Raw genomic sequence first — 19180 nt, 5'->3', positions numbered from 1 at the left:
GTAAGTAGCGTATTTATCAAACTAGCAAGGATGATTTGAGCTTGATTTCCATTAAATGATTTGTCGATCTTCTTGAAGTATTTGATTGTTAAGAAGAGTTTGACATATTTTTGTAGATCTTCTTGAAATATTTGATTATCGAGAAAAGCTTGACATATTTTGATCTGCTTATGAATATTCTATTAATTTGTGAAATTTTCGAGATGTCTTTTCAAGGGAATATACATTTATATATGCATGAACTAGGGTTTAAAGTAGAGTAAACCTCCAAAAAATCCTAACCGAAATAGACTCGTCTTGTAAAATCTCATAAAATTTTGATGTCTACACATATTTTCTAGTTGTAGGAATTTTAAAACTTGTGAGTCGTGGTCTTAAACATGTTAGAATATTTATGTCATTTATAAAAATTCTCACTAAAGATTTTAAAAAAATGTTAAAGCTAATCATTTCAAATATAAAAATATAGTATTCTATTTAGAACTGATTTATAAAAATAAAGTGCCAAATAAATTTAAAACGGAGAAATAATATATCTGCTAATTAATTCGAATTGAACGTAAAATCTTGCATGATAATGTAATGTTTAGTTGGTCCCACAAGAAAAAATAGTCGTCCTATTACTATTGCAGTGTTTGATTGATAATATTAAATGTTGTACAGTATGTATTATGTTAGGCGAGAATTTATATATTATTTTGTGTTGAATAAAATATAAGATAATAAGAATATATATATTAGCAAAGTAGGGATTAAACTATTCAAAGATATTAGTATTTTTTCGAGCGGTGAAAATAATTATTAATATTTGTATTAGGGTAAACTATCTACATCACATCTCTTAGGATGTAATTCTTCCTCAAATCTCGCCAACGCAAAATGATTTATGCATTGAACTGTCCTTTTATAATATAACAATATTTTTCATTATTAATCACCACATAAATAATCTTTGCATTATAATTTCTCATATAGAATATGTAATTAACTAACTAACCCATAAGGTATATAATAAAGTCTCAATCTCACCAAAAAAATATCTTCTCTATTTATGATATGATATGATCCCATTTTACTCTTTTAAAAGCCATACGAAAAAACAATATTTAAGAAAAATATCAAGTATTAAAATGTCAAAAGTTTATTAAGGAAGCACTTTGCGATGACATCAAATTGGAACTTTTAAGCCAACTTTCAATTTTCAAACAATTGACATCAATCATTAAACCAAGTAGGGTACAAAAATAAATGAAGACAAATAATAAGAGAATAAAAATTTGTTCGCTCGATATTTATATCAAATTAATATAAATATATAATATTATTTGCACATAAATAATTAATGTATATTTTCATTCTATTAAACTACGTTATCATAATAAATTAAATTAATTTGATATAAATAACTCGATACATATAAATATTTACTTCATTAAGTCACCTTACTCATTGTGGCAAGAAAATGAGGTGAAAAAAGGAGGGAAATGGTAGCAACTTAAGAAGGTGATCATATCATTTTCACTAAAATAACAATGATACACAATCATAAATCAAGCACAAAAGTAGGGTGATCATAACAATTCAACACACATGCTAGGCAATTACAAGATCTTAATTATTCTTATTAATTGGGCTAGTTAATTAATACTACTTAACTTGTTTAATTTGGTCAAATTTTTAAGAAGTTAAAAGTATTTTTTTTAAAAATAAAATAAAATAAAATAAAATAGTAGCAGAAGTTATTTTCAAAAGTTGAAAAATAATTTTTTTTTTGAAAGCACTTTTGAACTCTTGATCAAGCACAAATTACTATTCTAATATTGATAAAAACATTTTTTCAAATTAATTCATAAGAAAATAAGGAGTGATCAAAAGAAGTCCCTCGTGATCAAAGCGCTACTAACTCTTTTTTAACGATCAAGTAGGATCTATCCTCTTTTGGTAGATTATTAGCCATCGAATACTTATATTGAAATCTCATTGTTCAATTTGCATGAAATCTATTTTTCAATTTCAAACTAACAAATGAGGCTTCATAAATCCGTAACCAATTTTCTTTTTCTTAAAAAGTATTTTCTTATATTAAATTTTGAATTAGACAAGAAATAAATTAATCACACATAAACTGCTACTCTTGAAAAAAGTAATACTTTTCCAATAAGCACTTCCGAGGATGTCGTTAATTTTCTTGGGCCTTGTTAGAAAAGAGATGGGCCTACTCCTAACTTGATAGGCCCAAAAACTAAAAAAAACACAACTTATCAGACAGACACCTTTATAAATGGTCCCGGCGGGGCTCGAACCCGCGACCTTCGGCTCATAAGACCAACGCTCTAACCAACTGAGCTACGGGACCATTTTATTAGCTAGTTAAACATTATTTTAATTAGACTTTTTATAATTGCAATTATGTATATAGAATAAATTAATTATCTTTTTATTTAATCTTAATAGAATTGTCCATATGTTAAGTGAACTGTTAATTGTAGTTATGTCTATAGAATAAAATAATTTAGTGTTTAGAAACTATAAACTTTTATTATGAGTAATACTGCTTCTCTTTTTATTGCAAAAGTGGGTGCTCCAAATGGGCATCGATCATCATTAAAGAATAATTTGACAATTAAGCATTACATATAGACACAAATTTAGGAACCAACAAATGATTTTTACCATATATATAAAGAATTAAAAAGAGTCATTTGGTTATCAAGTTATCAAGTCTTTTCACTCTTTTACATGGAATAGTTAATTCCACCATTTTAGTAATTCTTTTCCCCAAAAATAGTTAATTCCACCAGTTTAGTAACTCTTATCCCAACAACCAAGAGCGAGACAAATCAACCAAAGATCTTTTGGTTTTTTCATGTTGCAAAAGAGTTGCACAATAGTTTTTTCTTGTTATAAAAAAATTGAACAATGAAACTAAATGGTGTTTAGGGGTGTGCATCGATCGATTCGGTTCGATTTTATGTATTATCAATTTTTGATTCTTAACAGTTTGATTTTTTATTTAACCAATAAGAAAATGCTCGTCATTAAACAATAATATAACTTCTCTAACAATTTGACGCAACAAGCCAATAATGTAACTTTACAGAATGTTCATAAAATAGAAACAGTAATAACTAACATGAAAAGAACAAGTGCAACACAATAAAAGAATTAGGACAATAATGTAAATCAAAGGTTAACAGGCAAATGTAGTCACCAATTAGGTACGAATATTAATATTTATGTAAAGGTAAAGTAGTAAATTACTACTGTCTTATTAGATTATCGATTTATCTATTAACCCAACATTAAAAAACCATTATCGAACTAATAACCAAATTATTATTTTTTATAAAATTATTAAAAATTCGTTAACCCAATAAAAAATTTTGATTCAATTTATTGATCATTCGATTTTTGCACTCCTATTCAAAATAGGTGGTGAGTGTGTAATCAAATTGATTGATAATACAATTTTCAGTGTGTGGATCCGTGAGCGATTCATTATAACCTGATTAATTAATATACAACTTGAATTGGTTTGGTAGGTAAGTGTTTACCAATAGCAATTATCCCTAGATATATAGTCAAACCGTCATACTAAAAAAAGTTCCAACTATATCTAATCATACTTAAAACAGCTTAAATACACAGCTTACTAAAACGATGACAACAATAAATTAAACATAAACTATGTCACAAACGAAAATCATAAATTAAACAACAAAACAATATGAAAATCAAATAAAATACTACAAAATCTCCATTAGAATCTTGTGACTAAGTTCTTTTTTTTCGTTTCATTTGCCACCAAACTGCTGCTAATTGTGAGAGTATCTTGAGAAAGATCAGCTTCAGACTGCCATATACTTGACAGTCTTATATCATCACGTGTACAAGATCAACTACATTTCCGAATCCACAAATCATTTCGCTACTTCTCAAAATTGCATCTCTAAGACGAAACTAGCGTCTCTGTGTCTTTTTAGTTCACAGGGAAGTATTTCATATCACACTGAGGATCTGGGTTAGTAATATCCCCTTCCTCTTCCTCTTCCCCTTCCGCGAAAACCCCTTCCCCTGCCTCTACCTCTTGAACTTCTCCCTCCATATGATAGTCCTTGAAAAGCTCTATCAACGAGCTGGTTCTGCATGCTACCACCTCCGCGACCCTTCTTTGGTCCAGAACTACTGGAACCATTAATAGCACCAGCGGGTCGTTTTACTCTGGGGTAAAGAAGGGGCAAAACTTAGGTAAGATGAGGAAGTATATGAAAGGGTAACTAGTGACCGTCCTAAAAAACATAAACCTCTTCTAAGGCGCCATACTAAATAAGATTTTGAGTAAATAACTAGCAACAACAGTTCAGCAAATAACAAATGACAGGTATAACTCAATAAAAAATTGAGTTCAAACAATTAACATTCAAGAACTAAAAGCATCTTGAGATGATAGATAAACAGTAAGGCAAGAAACCTACCTTTTAGCATGACCAAAATCACAAACAAATGTAAAATGTTTTCAGATGATTGAATTACTTAAAGACGTGCATCATAGTGGCTGCATAAAATTCCATAATAACTAGAGGCTTATTCTGGGGATAGAAGCTTTTCAAACCACCGATAAAGGTGCTATAATTGCAAACCAATCGGAATGAGAAGTAGGTTGAGCCACTACACATGGGCTGAAGGAAGACAGCTTTCATATGTAACTTGCCTATTAACAATGAAACCTCTGGTTTGAGTTGTAACACTATAAATATTGATTGAATCCAGATCAATGTAATACTATGGCAGGGGTGGGTGGGGGTTATACTCGACATCTCATTTCACTAATGTGATATATATCATTATGCAGCTAGTTATCTATCGATGAAACAATATTAATTATGAGATCAGACAAGTTTAGATAAACTAGTGTAGCCACACCCTCTTTCTGTTTAGTAGTTCAAACAATAACATACCCAGTTGAAGCTGCAGTCGTTGGTGCTGTAGATTTCACAACTTCCTTCCAGGAAAGGTTGATTTTTTTGTCCCCGATGAATGAAGGTGTTTTTGCGTGTAGAGGCTGAGTTATCAAAGATAACAATTGGTTCAAGACAGTTTCGCATAAGCACATCTCTATATCTTAAAATTCAGTTTAATTACCTGTGCCATAGACAGTATATTATTGCAAGTCCTCAGCCCTGTAGTAGTATTCTGCTTTTGAGCCTTCTGCAGAACCCAAAAGATATTACTGCTCAAATAGTGCACCATTAAATAGCATTTTAAGAACATTTTGATAGAACCTGGAGAATGCACTCACGATTTTTTCCTTTTCTTCCTCACATTTAGCAGCAGCAAATGCTGTATTGTGCTCCACCATCCCCTGAGTTAATTTCTTAATGGTAGCCCTTGCAAGCTCTTCAACACAGTTTAACCTGAACCAAATACCAAAGAAGATAAGTGAATCCATGACTTGAAGGAATGCAAGCATAGTAGGGGTGTCAAATGGACGGGTTGAGCTGAATTTGGACGGGTAAAAATAGGTTTGTCTTAAGAAATGAGCGGGTCAATAACCCACCCAAAGGCTACTTCGGCTGAAATGAATTGGGGCAAATGGGCTAAAACAAGGGGTCATAGCCCAACCAGCCCAACTGTTACTAAGTTTTAATTTCTTTGTTTTCTTAAACAACTATTCCTCAGTCCCAAATAAGTTGGGATCGCTTTATGAATCTCCACTTTTTCATTTAAGCTCATGGACCAATTTGAGCTACATATCAGCCCGTGTTTTAACTTTTAGATGAGCTAAACTAGTTGGGTCAAAACAGGTTGAGTTAATAAATGGGCGGGACATATTTTCATGGGCTAATTTTTATTTTGCCACTCCTAAAGCACAATAAGTTATGAAAAATAAGAAAGCACAGTAAGTTAAAAGGATAAGCGCTTCCAACATAGGAGTTTGACATAATCATTGACAACGCCCAATCAGTGACCTGGACATCTAGAGCCAACCACAGTTCACAGAGTTCTAATAGCTTGCTTAGGAAAAAAGTACAGTTCACTGATTACGTGTTTCCTCTTCTAGGATTATATATATATTTATTGGGAATATTGGTTTTATTTACTTTTTTGATTGGGTTTATGATGCTATAGTAGATCAATGAAAAGGAAAAATAACGGAAGCAAACATAATGATTGATTTAGCCTAGAAAATGTGTTGAAGTGTGTGACCATCTCATTTAAAAGCTTAAGCTATTTATTAGACTAAAAATTACTGCAGTAACTAAAGCAAATTTCAAAACTCCTCCTTTGCTTTAGTTACTGCAATTTATAAAATTGCTCCTCCTCAATTTCTGCTTTAGTGGTTGGTGATTCTTTGATTGTTTTTGAACTTGTAAAATTTCTTCTTCTTTTTTTTTCTTCTATTGGTTTTGTGTTTAAAAAACACCATCAATGATCTTCTCTTGTTTGAAAGTGTTTTCATTTGGAAATTGATCAGAGTTGTAGAGAGTTGTTGTGATGATTTTTCTTTCATCACAATATCACATAAAAGATATCTTTCAAAATACGATTTCATTTTCACTGACCAATTCTGATAGTTTTGTCAATGAAACTTTTTTGGGCATTCAAAGAGAGACTGCTGCTTGACATCTATATTCGTTGAAAATAGCCCTACGCTTTGAAAATAAACACGGGTTGAAAATGATAGCCCTGACGGGTTAAAAGGTAGCCCTTACGGGTTAAAAAAGGTAGCCCTTCCGGGTTAAAAAAGGTAGCCCTTCCAGGTTAAAAATTGTATGGTAGTTTTTTGAAAGAACTCATAGATCCCGTGAGATTAATAAACCTCTTGATCCCACTATTGTTTTTTTAAAAGATGGGGCAACAAAAAAGGAGTTAAAATGACTCTCTTTGGATTGAAAATGTCTTTCAATTACTTTTCAATAATTTTATTAAGCATTGAGGGGCTTTAAATAGCCAACTTAAAACGCATAATCTGCATAGTTTGAAATTTAAAACTAACTAAAATATCTCAACAAACTAATCTATCTAATAGAAATTTAAAATACAAATTATCCTAAACTTAAGCAACTTATTAGACTAAAAATTACGGCAGTAACTAAAGTAAATTTCAACAAAATGACAGAAACCTCTAAGACCCCTCTCTCTCTCTCTCTCTCTCTCTCTCACACACACACACACACACACACTTGCACCAAAAAAAATAAAAAAACATAAATAATAAACAAACAAACAAAGAGCTTTTTCACCATTCTATAAGGTATGTGCTCAAGCTTTGCCCACTCCTCTTTTCCTCCCAACCCTCAACTGCTCATCTTTTTCCTAGGTCATTGCTAGTCCATCGTCCTCCTCTTTTTCCTCCTCCCACACTTGCTACAACCAATTTGAATAGAAAACATATGCTGAAAGCATGTTTGATATGTCTTGCTAAAGTATGTTTCTTAAAATTGTGCATTCCTCTATTTTCCCCAGGTCATTGTAGTATCATCTATTCCTTTTTGCACCTCGCACCTCCAATCTAGTTGCTCGGACTCCTTAAAAATGCCTCCGGGTGCACATCGGATCCTCCAAAAGTTGTGCATTTTTAAAGAATTCAACACAGGTGCGGCAGTAATTTTGGAGAGTCCGAGCAATGTAGCCTCCAATAACTATGAGCACTACCTGGAATGCATGTCTTCAATTACGAAAAAAGCTCTATAGAGCAAGACGGGGACATAAAATATGATCAAGCTTTTTCAGTAAGTTATCTTCCTGTGCTGATTGATAACTAACCAAATCACTATAATCTACTGCAGTTGAACCACCTACCTCGATATTTTGCGGTCTAACTATTAATAGTTAAAGATAACCTTGCTTAAGATGGCCTACGTTTTAACATTATAACCACTTAGACCTGACAAATTTTGATTATTACTCTATCCTGGCAGTAATATTCCTACTTTGCATGCAGGAACCAATGCGACCAACTTTGCTAATAGGCAAAACTGTGTGCATTTGACTAAGTAACGAATAAAAATATTTCAAGAACATTATTTGACATATGCACTCGGTGCAGGACGATATATTCAAGAGCAAAAATTTAGAAAAAAGTTAAACTAACAAATTACCTCTCGGTGAACTCTTTGTAATTCTCCGCGAAGTCTTCCCCAAGCCTATCAGATGGTTGTCCAGTCACAATCTTGTAACCACATAAGCTATTGGTGGCATTTGGCGCCTATCCGACAACAAATAAGTGGTGAGAACTCAATGTGCAGATACACAATACGTATCCAAAAGAAATAGGACGTACCTTATGAGCTAAATGGTGGAAAGTATACAGCAAACACTCAACATAAGTAAAGTTCATCTCTTCTCCCGCTTTTCGACGAGGCATATATTTCTAAAAGAGAATAACAAGTTTCATTAGGAAAATGATTAATTGAAAAGGTTAAATCATTCAAGTAGTAGTTCAAACTCAAAAGTTTTCAGTTCATGGAATTATATAAGGTAGAGTTAATCTATATGCGGATCTAGGAAAAACCTTTTTTTTTTCTAAACAGATAACTTTATCTAGGAAAAACTTTTAGAATATATATAAGTTTATCGACCCTACAATTTTCTGCATGTAAAAAGGTGCTTCTAACCAGAACTGAGGAAAACTAACTACTTGCCTTTAATAGTTGAACAACAGAGGGAAGGATCTGTCTTGAATCTTGAGGAATTGTGTATGGTGCACTCTCAGCAAGGTTTTTGAGCAGGTCTACCTTCCGTTCTTCAGGAAGCTGATGACAAAGATAGGTTAGAACAATTGTTGGAACTACCAAACGAACAAATTAATACCAACAACAGCAAATAAATTTAGAAAGATTGTCTTTCTACATTTTTCTTCGACAAACTAGCTCCTTATTTGAAACAATAATAAACAAATATGTTTTAAGCCCCGAAATTATACCAAATGTGATACCTACTATTTCATAGCAGATAAGGGAACCAAATAAGTACTATGCTACGACACAAGGAATTCAGGTATTACCTTGTCAAATACCGGGAAAATATGTTTATTCAAATAATTTAGAAATTTGCTATTTGAGGCACCCCTCTGCATGAAACATAGAAATCAGTTAGGCATGATAATTTCTACTAAGTACTGAAAAAGTAATGAAGTACTCAAATAAGGACAAACCTCGAAAAATGGAATAGCCATAAACAAACAGGCTATCAATCTATTGATGTGGTCTCCGTCTGAAACCTGCAATTTTAAAACAATTCAGATGATGAATGTAGCAGGAGCAGCTGCACTGCAAATTAACAAGCGCACAGATGGTACAGAAGTTCACCAGACAAGGAGTTTGGACTCACAGGGAAAAAAGATGGAGAACATAGACCAGAAATCTAATTCTTTCCGGATGGCATATGATTTCTATTGGCATAGGTGATGTACGAATTACAACATACACCACATTTAGTATACTGATTTTAGTAATCAATTAATTCAGAGGTTTCATTCCTGTAGCGCTTTAAGTGCTACATGCCAAGAAAGCAGACACATAGTGAAACCTATATGCTTAAGATCAAAAGCTCATAATTTTAACCAATATTGTCAAAGGCTCGCTTAAAGTTGTCTAGGCAAAACAGACTGAGCTCTCTGTCTCACTTAACGGACGCTTCAGCACAATCACCATAATATGTCTCGTCATCAATGGCTGTTATCTTGAAAAGGCGATACAAAACATTACATATTTCAACATTTTAATATTTTAAAATTCCCTTCCCGTATAACTTTTATTGGTGCTTTGAATTATTATTCTTGAACTACAGATTTTTCTTTTTTTTTAATGACAAGGAAAACCCGCAACCGCTATTGGGTGCGCACAGGGTAAAACCCCCACTCCTATGCAATAGCTCTCAAACTACACAGGAGAGGAAACCCGCACTAGGCAAGCCCGGTGCGCAAACCCCTTGCTTTGGCTGGCAAGAGGTTTCGAACTTGAGACCTCCAACATGGAAGTTCCAAGCCCAAACCACTGGGCCACCCTGAAGGGTAATTATAGATTTCTTTTTGGTACTTTTTTTCTTCTTTTGACCCTTTTTTCATTAAAGCTCACACTTTATTTGTGTTTTGTGCATGATGCCCCAACAGACCTTAGTGCATTCTAGCCTTTGATAGCACTAATTATATAAAATTCAAGCAGCTTTCATGTATTAAGGTTTCGATCAGTTTTATTAAAAAGGGTTCCAAGTCAGATTTGTTCAGCTCCAATGCTTTTGGAAATTCATACTAGTTTGATTGATTTGATGAGTGAAATCTGAGACAGAAGTTACCCAATGTGTTGAGTTTATTGGTTTCAATCAATGGCAGATTTTAAATGTTTTCACCTTGGGGTGAAATTGCTAATATGGAAACCAACTAAACTGAAGTGAAGTTTTGAGCATCCAACTGTTAGTTCTTGAGATTCGAACAATCAATACTTTCGTACTTCAGTAAAAGGGCAGTCCGGTGCACTTAAGCTCCCGCTATGCGCAGGGTCTGGGATGGGCCCGACCACAAGGGTCTATTGTACGCAGCCTTACCTTGCATTTCTGCCAGAGGCTGTTTCCAAGGCTTGAACCAGTGACCTCCTAGTCACATGACAACAACTTTACCAGTTACTCCAAGGCTCCCCTTCTCTTTCGGACTTCAGTAACTAAAGGAAATAAATCAGTAGACAAACAACCAACCAACCACCCTAGTGTGATGCTTTTTGACTGCGCGAACAGCAGGAAACCAGAAATTTCTACAACATTCTAAAATGAAACAGACACTTACATTGAATTGTGCATCTAGATCAGCTTGGCCTGAAATGATCTCAATCAGTTCTTGCACACGTTCTCGAGGAGCCTTATCTCCAAATATGCTCAAACTTTTCAAAAAATCCATGAACATCTTAAATTCACCTCCTGTCACATCTTGTAAGCTCTGCAATAGATGCAATTAATCTTCTTGCATTCTCATTGAAAGATCGTCTAGAACATGCAGAATTTATTATCTAGGAATTTTTCCTCACTGGTATTACAGGAATCCCCATATTCTAGGAGAGAACAATCAAATTGTATGGAGACTCTACAAGGTACCACAGGAACTGACAGACAGTCGAAGAAACAATGCTTCTGAAATGCAAATCAAAACACTTAACAAATCTCCTCATCAACTCCCTACAGGACAGAAAGAACAGGAGTAGAATTTAACTACCTTCTTTATCAGATCAGTAATGTGCCTCTCCATTTGTTCTGGAGGCTTGAGGAGCTCAGCTTTTAGAGGAAATACCTGCAGACAAAGTTATATAGCCAATTAGAATACATAAGACCTATAAATGGGTAACAACTTCCGCAAAGAGAATGTTGAGCTTATTACCTTGTCTTTTATAAAAACTAATGTCCTTTCACGGAGATTGTCATCAGACATCTGCTCATCAATAGTCTCAATGTGCTTAAAAAGAGCTGTCAATGAAGCTACAGGAAAAGAAAGAAAGTCAAATTGCCTTACTAACAGAACAGCAATTCTATCAGAAAAAATTGTCCCAGTTAAAGCATCAAGAAAAACAACGGAAAAAGAATTAACAGAAGGCAGAGCAATGAGTGATTGAAAGTTTTCATAGCGACAGCTAGTTCTACTGCAGAGAATCCTTTCTTGGACTGCTTATCTGTTAAACTTGCAAACCCTTCAGGCATTCTTCTCCCTTCTAAGCTTTGCCCCTGTCCTCCTCTCTTTCTCCCTCTCCCACATCAATGTGTACAACAACAACAAACCCAGTGTATTCCCAAAATCGGGATCTCGGGAGGGTAGAGTGTATGCAGATCTTACCCCTACCTCGAGGAGGTAGAGAGGTTGTTTCCGGAAGACTCTCGGCTCGAAAATAAATTATGAAGCAGCAGGAAAGGATCTCACACCTATGACTATATGCTGCTCTAACCTCTCTTCAATCTATGACTCCAATATGCATAATGGACTCTGGGTTGAATACCATGCAACCTCATGAAAAAGAAGTCTGTACGTAATATATGTATATAAGATTCTTTTTGGCTTGATTGTGGTTATTTTCTTCCTTTACTTTGCATTTTCTTCTTTCTGCTTCAGAATAAAAGGAAAAGCTGTTTAAGAAAGTAGCATCCACGATCCAAATATTTTCATGAAGATATAGGTTGCAGACTTCAATAAATTGATATAAGTATCCCATACCACCTCTGACTAATTAAGGACGCACCATGGGAATTGACATTAGAGTTGTAAAAATTGGCCACATATTAATTCTCATCTAAGTCCTATTACAACAGCTCACAAACATATCATGACATCCATGCCTTGACTTTTAAATTCATAAAAGATGATTTCTTACTTTTCTCGTTTCCCCCCCTCTTTTGATAAAGTAGATTCCATAGTCCGTATATTAATCCAGATAATTTTGGGGACAAGATAATGCAAATTTCAAGCAAAACAACTTGCATGGTACCGCTAGGGTTAGGTGCAACATAGGCAAAGCGCTTCGCCTCACCTGGACAGTGATTTAGTATAGAACCAAGCTGCTAAGGCTTACGTCTCATTACCAATGGCAATGTTTAGAAGAAGGCAACACTACATATAAACTATTTTACCTAATTATACTTTTATTTAATTCTTTTGTCCAAATATTTATTGTGTGTTCATTGTTAATCATTAATATTCCTGTATTAGGCTAGACCTTTTGTATTCCTTCAACATATAGAAGGAAAATGCTTTCTTAGTTTGTACAGTTTTTGGTACCTTGGAATGTGTTGTCAATTATCTTTACTTTCTTATCAAAAAAGTTGTTATGGTTTACATGTTATTTTGTGGGGTTCTCTTCATTTGCGCCTTTCTATATTAAAGCAATCAAGCCAGCACTTTATCTTCGCTTTATGCTAAAATTTCCAATAGAATTTAATGCTTTTTTTTTATTTGCTGCACTTGAGCCGGGGGTCTTTCGGAAACAACCTCTCTACCTCCACGAGGTAGTGGTAAGGTTTGCGTACACTCAACCCTCCCCAGACCCCACTTGTGGACACTGGGTATGTTGTTGTAATTTAATGCTTTTTTTGGTTTTCGTGTTTAAAAGTGCTGGTACCCTTAGCACTCGGAAAGGATCTTTAACTCATCTGCTTTTACAAATGATCCCAGCTAGTGACAGGTCATAGTTTTTAAAATAAGGTAATGATTTTATTGGTGTTGCAGGGAAGCCTTGATATACAAGCGAATACAAGAAAATGGATGACTTGCAAAAGGACATGGTTGTTTTAGAATTGACATCCAATCATCTACACTAACAGGGGGGTCTCGTGGGTGCACCAAGGTTCACTCAAAACCAAAGATAAGCCCTCTGGTCATCATATCAAAAGAAGAAAGAAAAAAAAAGGCAAGTTCTCAGTGGTACAAATTCATTTATGGTCCCTTTTTAATAATGGTAAGGTAAAAATTCATTCTCTAGCTATGTTGTTCAGACTCTTCAAAAATGTCATTAGGTGCGTGTTGATAAAAAATAGTGCATTTTTGGAGGATCCGACACGGGTGCAACAACACTTTTGGGGAGTCCGAGCAACTTAGTTCTCTAGTCCTTCAAATGCTCTTTTATTCCTTTCTATCCAAAGTACCCAAATAACTACATCCCACGCAGACATCTTCTCTTCCTCCTTTTGAAAGCACAAATGTGCACTATGTCCTTCAGCAGTGTCATACTAAAGTAAATATTTTTCTATGTCCTTCAGCAGTGTCATACTAAAGTAAATATTTTTCTGTAGCTGATATATCCACACAGCTAAAGCTTAAGCTCTTATTTAAGCTAATTATAAATTTGGACAAGAACATATTTCGTAGAAGGATTTGATCAACATAATTTCTATGTCAGATAAGTGTAATAAAAAGATGCATTTTAATATGGCATACCAATGGCTGCAAAACCCCTGGCACTAGTAGCCTAATCATGGCATATAAGAAGCTAGAACAATGGTATACAGTTGCCCAGGTATTGACCGAAAGAGCATGCTCGCTAATGCCTAATGGTGCATCAAATGCAAACTATAATGTGCACTACAGCAACAAATTCGCTGATTTATTCAATGTAGCTAACGGAACATATTCAGTGACCCACGAAAGATGAGTTGCTTGTCTTCTTATATGGTTTTGGGCAATCTCTCCTCATGGGCCAACTTTTGGGGTTGAGTTTGGCTCAAGGTTCAATTTCTTCACATAGTATCAGCGTCAGATCCATCCCTATTATTGGTTCAGGCAACGTTGCACCCCATGTTATCATCACCATGCTCCAAATGTCAAACCTGGGTTTGCAGGGGCTGTTAAAATGTCTTACAGTGGTTGAGGGATAGGATGTCTCCTTATACGATCATATAACTACCAAGGCACTATACAAGAAACACTGAAACAGTGATACCATGCAAAACATCCATAGTTTCGTAGCATCATTTGGTCTAGACCAGACTTTAATGTATCTATTGTTCTACCTTTTTGCTAAGAGAGTGGTACCAGGAAACATGAAATCACATCCAGCAGACGAAAGAAAATGCAGTTTGATCAGTTCAGCAATTTAATTTCTACTCTATTTTAAGATGAATTTAGTTACAGATAAAACCTATGTGCATGGTTTCCATGTCTTGGGAAAGAATCAACATACCTTTTACGTCTTGCCTTAGCAAGGACAGAAGGGCTTTGTTTACTGCATCACGTTCCACATTTTCCTCTGGAAGAATAGAAAGATAGAGAAGTCGGATCACATATCTTTTTCTCACAATCAATATTCCTTGATAGAAAAACTAATATATTTCTATACCAGCAGTCAGGAGTTGTACAAGTATGTCAACAATTTTTGAAAGATGCTCGGGTGTATCCTTGCAAAAAAGAGGAAGTCCACGAATGGCTTGCACTCGAACCTGCAAGCAATAATTGGTCAAACAAAGTTCAAAGCTCCCATAGAATCCCCTAGAGTAGTAAAATATATCTTTAGTTCATTTCATATATAACTAGCACTAGGCAATATCTAATCTAGAAACATCAATGTTACAAACTTCTAGCCTCATTTTATGCTGCAAATACTGTTAAGAGAAGTCCTATTTCTTTTTTATCTGTAAGCTGTGAAGAGAAACTTAAATCACGCAGTCGAAATATTTCTAGGAACTCCATTACTAATTGGATATTTTAAACATGTCAAAAAGCAGTAAAGCAAGACAGAAAGCAAAACCAAAAAGAAACTGAAGAAAATTGAGACCTAGAAAGAAAATAATAAATACAAATGAAACCAAAGTCTTGCACATAATCAAGAAACAGAGAAAATCTCGAACGTAGAATAGGTAACCGACAGAATCAATTCAAATTTCAATCTCACAACGATCTTTTCCTCCTAGCCTACCCATTTTCTAATCTAAAAATGAAATTGATTCAGATTAAGGAGAAAAGACAGGGTTTCTTTATATTTTATTACAAGCTTACGCTTACCTCAATTATTCCACAGGGTCATGCTACCTCTCAAGTCCCCAAAACAGTTACCGAGTAACTCTACCATCAAAGCTAGGCTGCTGGAAAAAAAACACCTAGTTCTTAATCTATTGGAATTCGAACCATGTTTTCTAAGGTTTGCACCCACAACATATACAACTATGCCACAACAAAAATTATAGGTATCTAAGCACCAATAATCCAGATACAAGAATTGTTTGGAACCTGAAATGAAATGTCACCACAGAAACATAAAAAGAGTACTGGTCTTTCCTCTCTCTTTATATTTGTCTTGAACTTTTACAGGCTATATTTTCTTTAACTTATTTACCTTATCTTTCCACTTAAGCACAAAATTAAGCCAACAGGGAAAGAACACAACAATAAACTTGCAGCATAAAATATACACGTAGGATGGCTTTGAAAGCAATTATTACAGTGTCGTGATTTCTTTTTTTTTCCTTACTTCTTTTCATATTCTTGAGCCGGCAAACAACTATCTTCATTTCTACAGTTCAATCATGAATTGATACTTCCAAGTCCCAACATACAGCAAAACAATTCAGTTTCCAAATCATGTGATTCATGAACACAATTTTATGATGCAATTGGATACATCAATCACTGCTTGTCGAAAAAAATAAGAAATAAAACGCTTACTGAAATGGCCAACTAAAAAAGGAAGAACCAAATTACAATAAGCACATTTCAATTTATTCTACTTGAGATGATATGGATAGTGGAAGTGCCTCCTAGAGTAGCTTGTTTCGGTTGGGCTGCAGTAAATGAGGCTTGTGTTTCTCAGGAGAACTTGATATATAAGGGTTACTCGTTATATAATATATGCTACATGTGAAGCAGACCCCGAATCAATCAGCCATCTTTTTATGCATTGTCCGGTAGCCTGACAGCTTTGAGCATGTTGAAAAAAAGAGAAAAAATAGATACTTTGAAGATGGAAGGATGACAAATTTGACAATTCGGTAACTTAAAAGGCTTTTCTTCATCTTTTGTAGTGTTGGAATAATACTCATGTTGTGAACAAGATGAAATATCAGATTTGAGCTCCCTGCATAGCTAAACGGATGTTTTTTCTGAATATATTCTGGTAATATGAACTATCTTAGTGCTCGTAGTATAAAATGCCTTATATTTTCTAAATTAATAAATCTACTTGAACCAAAAGGAAGTAACTTTTTTCCTCATCCACCTCCAGCAATATGAATAATTTCTTAAGTCAATCCTAGTTGCTACTTGCTACCTAAGCTAGTCCCTCACAACTTTGGCATCAAGAACAGATAAAGAATAGACAAACCTACTACACATAATCTCAGTTAAAATATTGAAAGACAATTCCCATCTTTTTTGAAACTGGACAACGCCCACTTGTGGGATCCCATTGGGTATGTTGTTTTTGTTTGAAACTGAAGACAATTCCCATCTCTTGCACTCATTCTTGTGTCTCAGTAGTTTTTGACGTCATATGATAATGCCTAAAAGTTACATTATTCAAAAAAAAACTCACTAAGGAATAACAACAAAGAAACCTTATCATAATTTAATAATCATAAGAAAAAGAAACAAGCTGATTAATTTGAAACGAATAAAGAATATTAGCATGAGACCAGGTTGACAGACACACGTGGAGAAAGGTCCAAATTGATGTAAAAGGAAATAAAAACAAAAAGAAGCAGATACAAAAGGACTGACCCCAAGCTCCTCAGCTTCACAGAAATCCAGCTGAGCATCTACAGCACGGACTGATAAACTAGGAAAATACTTGAAGAATCTGGGGATTAGCTGAGCTGCTAATTGCATAGCTTTAACACTGCTGCTCTTCGCTGCCTTAATTATATTCTCATAGTCCTCCACATTCTACACCAAATAATTGCACAGTTCAATCAAAATCAGCTGAAATTATTCCAAATAAAATATATAAACTTGATTCTATCCACTGCAGTTCAATCAAACTTAGCTTAAACTACTCGAAAAAATATAAATTTGATTGAATACACCACATGCTGCTCTTCACTGCCTTAATTATATTCTCATAGTCCTCCACATTATATAGCAAATAGTTCCACAGTTCAATGAAACTTAGCTGAAACAATTCAAAAAAAAATATAAACTTGATGTAGTAGACCATAGTTCAATCAAATTCTGCTGAAACTACTCGAAAAAATATATATATTTGACTCAATACTCCACATGCTGCTCTTCGTTGCCTTAATTATATTCTCATAGTTGTCCACATTATACACCAAATAATTCCACAGTTCATTCAAACTTAGCTGAAACTATTCGAAAATAATATAAACTTGATACAGTACACCACAGTTCACTCAAATTTAGCTGAAACTACTCGAAAAAATATATAACTTTGACTCAATACACCACAAGCTGCTCTTCACTGCCTCAATTATACTCTCATAGTCCTCCACATTCTACACCGAATCATTGCACAGTTCAATCAAACTTAGCTGAAAGTATACGAAAATAATATAGAAATTTGACTCAATAATACCACAGTTCAATCAAACTGAAACTTTTCGAAAAAAAATATTATAAATTGATTCAGTACACCACAGTACAATCAAATTTAGCTGAAACTATTCGGGAAAAAAAACATAAAATTTGACTCAATACACCACAGCTCGATAAAACTTAGCTGAAACTACTCAGGAAAAATAAAATTACAAATTTCATTCAATACACCGCTGTTCAATCAAACTAAACTAAAACTATTACATCTAAAATTTGATTAAATGCACCACAATTCAATAAAAGACTAGCTCGATTCGGAAAAAATTACAGATTTGATGCAAATTCGAACCCTAGGACAGGGAAAACGAAAAGGTAAATTGAATTTTTACGGACCTGAGACTTGTCTTTGGCCTCGTTAAGCCGTTCGCCGTACTCGTAAAGCTTCTCGATAATGGCCTCGTCGGATGACTCCGCCATTGCTAAGCTTTTGTAAGTTGAAGCAGAAGAAGAAAGTAGAGACAGTAGAAGTGAGGGGAATGGACTTGGGCTGACAATCGGGTTTCAGATCAGTGGGGAAAAAACGGATATATATGTAAGGCCGCGTAATAGACTCGTGTTCGGGCCCTTTTTCGAATATTGCGTCTGTTCACAGAAATTGTCGTAGTTTCTGTAGTTGCAAGAATTTTGCACGATTGGATTGCGCATAACGGGAGCTTAAGTGCATAAGCTGCCCTTTTTATATACCGAAGAGAAAAAGGCCAAAATACGGGGGGGGGGGGGGGGGGAGGGGGGGAATAGATACGTATCTTTTCTATGTTAAATTAGCATTAATTTCTTATTCCTTCAAATTGTTTTTCAATACCGATAATTAATATAAATAGTCTGGTAAAATAGTTAAATCAATCATTATTTTCTAAATTGTGTGTTAAGTTCAAATATATTGAAATAAAAGTGAACAAAGAAAGTAAATATTATATATAGAGGTTCTTTTACCTTTAAGATACGTCTTTAAGAAAAACATTTATTATGATTTACCGTGAATGTCGATTGAGAATGGTGTTAGTCAATGATGGTGTAGTGGGTGTAGCTAGTGATAATGGTGGCTAATAGTAGAAGTTGATGGTAGTTGTGTTGGTTAATAGTTAGATGATAATAATAGCTAATGATTGTGACAATGATTAATGATGATGATGGTTGACTATATATAGTCATTACTGATGATGGTGGTGA

At 34.4% G+C, this 19180-nt stretch overlaps 1 protein-coding gene and 1 non-coding gene across 2 annotated transcripts; both read right to left on the bottom strand.

The window, feature by feature from the left end:
- Nucleotides 1-2282: 2282 nt before the first annotated feature.
- TRNAI-UAU (transfer RNA isoleucine (anticodon UAU)) lies at nucleotides 2283-2356 on the bottom strand. The gene has a single exon. It is a non-coding gene; the product is annotated as a tRNA-Ile (tRNA).
- Nucleotides 2357-3653: 1297 nt separating this feature from the next.
- On the bottom strand, nucleotides 3654-18522 carry LOC129876620 (apoptosis inhibitor 5-like protein API5). Its single transcript, XM_055952102.1, has 16 exons — nucleotides 18344-18522; nucleotides 17177-17341; nucleotides 14805-14904; nucleotides 14649-14714; nucleotides 11366-11463; nucleotides 11204-11278; nucleotides 10781-10930; nucleotides 9158-9223; nucleotides 9008-9073; nucleotides 8646-8756; nucleotides 8285-8374; nucleotides 8103-8209; nucleotides 5300-5414; nucleotides 5143-5208; nucleotides 4959-5062; nucleotides 3654-4221 (listed from the first exon to the last, which is right to left on the bottom strand). Exons 1-16 carry the CDS (start codon nucleotides 18425-18427, stop codon nucleotides 4023-4025), a joined length of 1662 nt encoding a protein of 553 aa, XP_055808077.1. The 5' UTR covers nucleotides 18428-18522; the 3' UTR covers nucleotides 3654-4022.
- Between the last annotated feature and the right edge of the window lie 658 nt (nucleotides 18523-19180).

Source organism: Solanum dulcamara, chromosome 12 (genome assembly GCF_947179165.1).
Source record: "Solanum dulcamara chromosome 12, daSolDulc1.2, whole genome shotgun sequence".
In the NCBI taxonomy this organism is placed as follows: domain Eukaryota; kingdom Viridiplantae; phylum Streptophyta; class Magnoliopsida; order Solanales; family Solanaceae; genus Solanum; species Solanum dulcamara.
The sequence above is the reverse complement of the archived record's forward strand: the minus strand, read 5'-3'. Positions and strand labels throughout refer to the sequence as shown.